Below are 4,450 nucleotides of genomic sequence, written 5' to 3'. Positions count from 1 at the left end.
CTCTCTTTTAATGGGCGTTTATTTTTATATACTACATTTAAGCTACATTGAGTAAGAATTTGAAAATGTTTAAGGGAAGTTACTTCAGCAAAATGTCAGCTGATAACAACGATTAGAAGATTAAAACTGGAATTTCCAAATTTCCATATTCCATAACTTTTTTAGGTTTATTTTCTTGTTTAGCTCATTCCCAGCTTTCCTCACTTATTTAACAAAACATTGCTTGTGCCGCCCCTGCTAATCCTTGCTACACTTAAAAGGCATAACATGTACCACGTTGGGAATTTTGAATTACGCTTTACACCCTTTGTGTGTTCTAAAATGTTTGTTTCGTGACATGTATGTTTTCGTGTATTTAAAAACACAAGCTACAATAATATTTGCGAAAAATTAATTTCCTTGCTTCTGTTTACACAGAGCAAAATAACTTGTCGGATTAAAATAATCTATTCACTTCCGATTTCCGACGCATTGGGCAAACTTTAACATAAAAGAACTTGCGCTCTCCACTACTATACGTTTCTAACAGTTACGAGCACATAAACGTAAGTATTATTGTTGTTGAGGTGTTTACGTAACTCTGGCAAGAGGTAATGAAACACTTTGTAACTCTCGTTTGGGCTAACCGTCGGAGGAATTAGACGTTAGCTAAGACTGACGTAGTATACTGCTTTCTATCGATTTAACCACATATTTTCCTGAATTTAAATTATTGACATTTTTTGTTGTCGTAGGGTAAGCTAAGGGGAAAAGTAGAATGGACATAAAAACGGTGATGTTATTGTTAGCTACGCTGGTTATGACTGTAAAATGCTTAACTGGTCTTGGACCTACTCGAAGGGCGACAACGAGATCAAATGTAAGTATTTTCGTTGTACCAGGTACCAGTTGTACAGGGCCGACAAAGCTAAGGGAGAAGTAGTGAGGGTTGGGCATGCAACAATTGTCATACGCTTTTTTCAAGAAATAGATTCTTAGATTCTGAAACAGTAATACTTTAGAAGTAAAATAGCGTTCTTGCCAATATAGAGGTGTAAAATTTATAAAACATTTATATCGGAGTCCTGACTATGGTGGGGTCTGTTTAGTTAATAAATTTGTCCCTCAACATTTAAAATAGGTTCTGTAGTAATACAATAACAAATAATTGAGATAGCTTGGAGCTGCAGCTTTAAAAGATAGAAATATTTAATTCTGCTTTGTTTTATAATATATTTTATTTAACTATAGGGGAATACTATAGATGAATTATGCCGAATGTATCCAATGCTGTGCAGAACAAAGTTTAAAAACATGTTCTCCCAAAACAATCAGTATGCAGCTCAATTACTGAAAAAATTAATCGAAGCACAGAAGAAAGCAAAAAACACTACTCAAGCTAGAAAACAAAGTCCAATGAGCCCAGAACGAAAACCTCTTATGAAGACAACTGCCATCACCCCAAAGGAATTTGTTCTTCCTCAACAGAACCAGCAGTTCCTCGCCACGTTTCGTGTGATAGCAAGAGTGAGAAGAAGCCTAAGATAACACATCAGTATTAACTGTTCCTGACTTGGTGACTTGGTAATTATCGCTGGCGATATTTATGCAACATTTACTTGTATTTACTAATTTATTATTAATTTACCGTGACGTTTTAAAACGAAAATATTTTATTTGTTCGACATTAATTTATTATTATTTTTTTTTGTGCAGAAAGTATTATAAAGATTTCCATTCGACATTTCTAAAGTTTTAACTTTTTTTTGTATTATTTGTTCTTTAGTGTATACAAACATCGCAAATACAAATTTAAATCTTTAAGAATTATCGAAAAAAGACATTAATTTTATCTAGAAAAATTTTATTCCCATTGATAGGCTGAATTATCATATCTGAAATTATTTAACACAAGAATTTTCAGTTCCCTGTTTAGATCAAATATTGGGTAGTTTTGTCCAATAAATTCTGGAATATTAGGTACATATTTTCTGTGCAGTACCTAAAATTTTAATATCCTGCCTGAAATCTATTGTTAATCATAGAAGCAGGCTATAAATAGCAAAATCGCAAATGAACTTTAATCTTTTAGTTACTAAGCCAGAAAAAGTAGCAAACCTTTTTTAAACTACACCTAAATTCATTGTTTTGTTTTTTATATTTAAATTAAATTCTACACATTACATTATAAATTATATTTTACGTGTAAAAGAAAAATCGGTAAAAAAGTGATAATTTTAATTTATGAAAAGAAAAAATTTGTTCTGAAACTGAACTCGGCCATACTAACATGCGTAACATATACACTTAATTCTTGTGTCAAATCAGAGAATTTACAACGATGTGGAATATAGAAGATAAGCTGTAAGTAGCCCCATGCGTATAATTCTCCACATGCGAAAAAAATAATAACTTCTAAATGGCAAAATTTAAATAATATTGTACATATATACATTTATACAAAACTACGCATTTTTACGATGCTACCATTGAGAAGTTATTCCCTGCATGTTGATGATTTTCATGAAACATCTAACTTTGACCTGACTTAGGAAACTTTTTCACGACCTTTTATATCCACGCTACTATACTTCCGAACCTAAAAATTACAAAAATGTTTGTGGGTACCCATTTAAGTGCTATTGTAGATACTGAACATAAATCAAGAATATCCTGATTTGTGTATACTATATTGATAAACCACCAACGAAATAGGAAGGAGAAGGAAGCACTTGAGAAAAAAGTATTTAATTTCATCACCGATTTGTAAGTTTTTGTTTAATGTTGGGATAATAAAGAAAAGTTTAAGAGGCGGTCAAAAACTTTACGAATTCAGTTTCAAAGCTATGCAGAATAAGATATGTTATGAATCGTCTTTGCTATCTGTATGAAGCACTGGACTAACGTTTAAATTGAAATATTTTGTTTCTTAGGTGGTTATCTAGTTGAGCAATTGCTGTGATTCCACGACTTTTAAATGGAAGTTTTAAATGCACTAGGACCCCCTTAGCAGGACCCTCGTTGATATCAGTACCAAAAATGAAGAGGCTATCCTGGTTAAATAATTTCAATAATTATACCAATATATTTATCTATCTTTATCTATCAATTCTGTTATTTTGGTATATTTATTTCTTAGCGAAAAGGCAAAATATGGCATATAATGTAAAAGTGAACAAAGACACGACGTTATAGCAAATACATAGCGCACAAAAATGCATTTTTTATATGTTTACTCTCGTTTGATTCGTTGTTGTCAAAGTAAGACTAGAAATTCATGGTCTTCAATTGTACAAAGGCAAAAATTGAATATAGCGCCTTAAGAAAAAACAATATTATCCTGCGATTGGTTTATTTTGTTGCAAATTTGTTTTACGGATTAGCATTGCCGCAACAAGAAAATTAATAACTTTATCAGTTATTAAAAACGCAACTTCTCTCATCCTTTTTTGTTCTGTTTATATTACTGTCTTATGTAAATAAACAACTTACTTCGTAAATGAGTATTACAAACCCACAAATGTCTTATCGAAACACGAAAGTAAGAAGCCGAAAGACTGAAGTATTCAGTAGTAAAATGTGCCATTCAAATACAGGAAGTAAAAAAACTCAACGTACACCTAGATATTGTCTTTTATAGAGGATGAAGAAAATTCTCATATTGGAAAAATTTACTTCAACAACAACAATGCATTTGCCTGTTGTGATATGACATTCCTTGTCTGTACATTGTGGAAGTTTATAATTTCATAATATTTTGATCGCAAGGTCAATGTTAGGTTCCGGCAAACCGTTACTTCCATTATATTTAGTTATTTTATTTTTGTAGGGTGAAGGTACGCTTTAAACCTATACAGTGCAAATTTTTAGCATTTATTAGGTATTGTTATTGACAAGGTTAGCTGGACTTATTTCTGGAAGTTTGTACTACCTTTCATTGCAGATTAAAATTTTTTTCGTATTGCATAAAGATTAAAAAATTTAAATCTCTATCTGGAATGACGAATATCATATACATAATACCATGCACTTTATTGTCAATTTCTTTAGTTGAGTTGCTTTAAGAAATTGTGTTTAGCAGATATTTTGGGACCTTTTTAGACATAGATAGGTCTGAAGGAAACTAATTAATTTATTCTGCGCATCTCTATAATAATAGCTGTATTCTGTCTGTCTCTGCGCAACTGAAGCAAGACACACAGAAAATCCCCGCGGCCCTGCAGCTTTATCAGGACGCACGCTACCGGGAGACCAGGGGGGGGGGCATGCCCCCCACTTTTTTGCATAGAAAATTTTTTTTGTTAATTTAAAGATAACCCCCTGCTCCATGGAATTAATTAATTAAATCAAATGAGCATTTTTACCTGCACCCTTAACAATCGAAAGTGAACGAAATCGTTGCAGTGGTCATAATATCAACACAAATTTTCATGAAGGAAGAAAATTACTTTATATGCTGAAGTGTTTTTGT

General features: G+C 32.1%; 1 protein-coding gene across 1 annotated transcript; it reads left to right on the top strand.

Moving 5' to 3' along the window:
* The first annotated feature begins 367 nt into the window (after window positions 1-367).
* On the top strand, window positions 368-1,984 carry LOC130626189 (uncharacterized). The gene is made up of 2 exons (XM_057441291.1): window positions 368-859; window positions 1,231-1,984. Exons 1-2 carry the CDS (start codon window positions 758-760, stop codon window positions 1,525-1,527), a joined length of 399 nt encoding a protein of 132 aa, XP_057297274.1. The 5' UTR covers window positions 368-757; the 3' UTR covers window positions 1,528-1,984.
* The last annotated feature ends 2,466 nt before the right edge of the window (window positions 1,985-4,450 follow it).

This window comes from Hydractinia symbiolongicarpus, chromosome 14, assembly GCF_029227915.1.
Source record: "Hydractinia symbiolongicarpus strain clone_291-10 chromosome 14, HSymV2.1, whole genome shotgun sequence".
In the NCBI taxonomy this organism is placed as follows: domain Eukaryota; kingdom Metazoa; phylum Cnidaria; class Hydrozoa; order Anthoathecata; family Hydractiniidae; genus Hydractinia; species Hydractinia symbiolongicarpus.
The sequence above is the reverse complement of the archived record's forward strand: the minus strand, read 5'-3'. Positions and strand labels throughout refer to the sequence as shown.

Bases quoted from the DNA above. Each gene is read 5' to 3' on its own strand.
- LOC130626189 (XM_057441291.1), top strand. From the start codon at position 758: ATGGACATAAAAACGGTGATGTTATTGTTAGCTACGCTGGTTATGACT. The intron at 860-1,230 runs GTAAGTATTTTC...ATTTAACTATAG, and splicing joins GGGCGACAACGAGATCAAAT to GGGAATACTATAGATGAATT.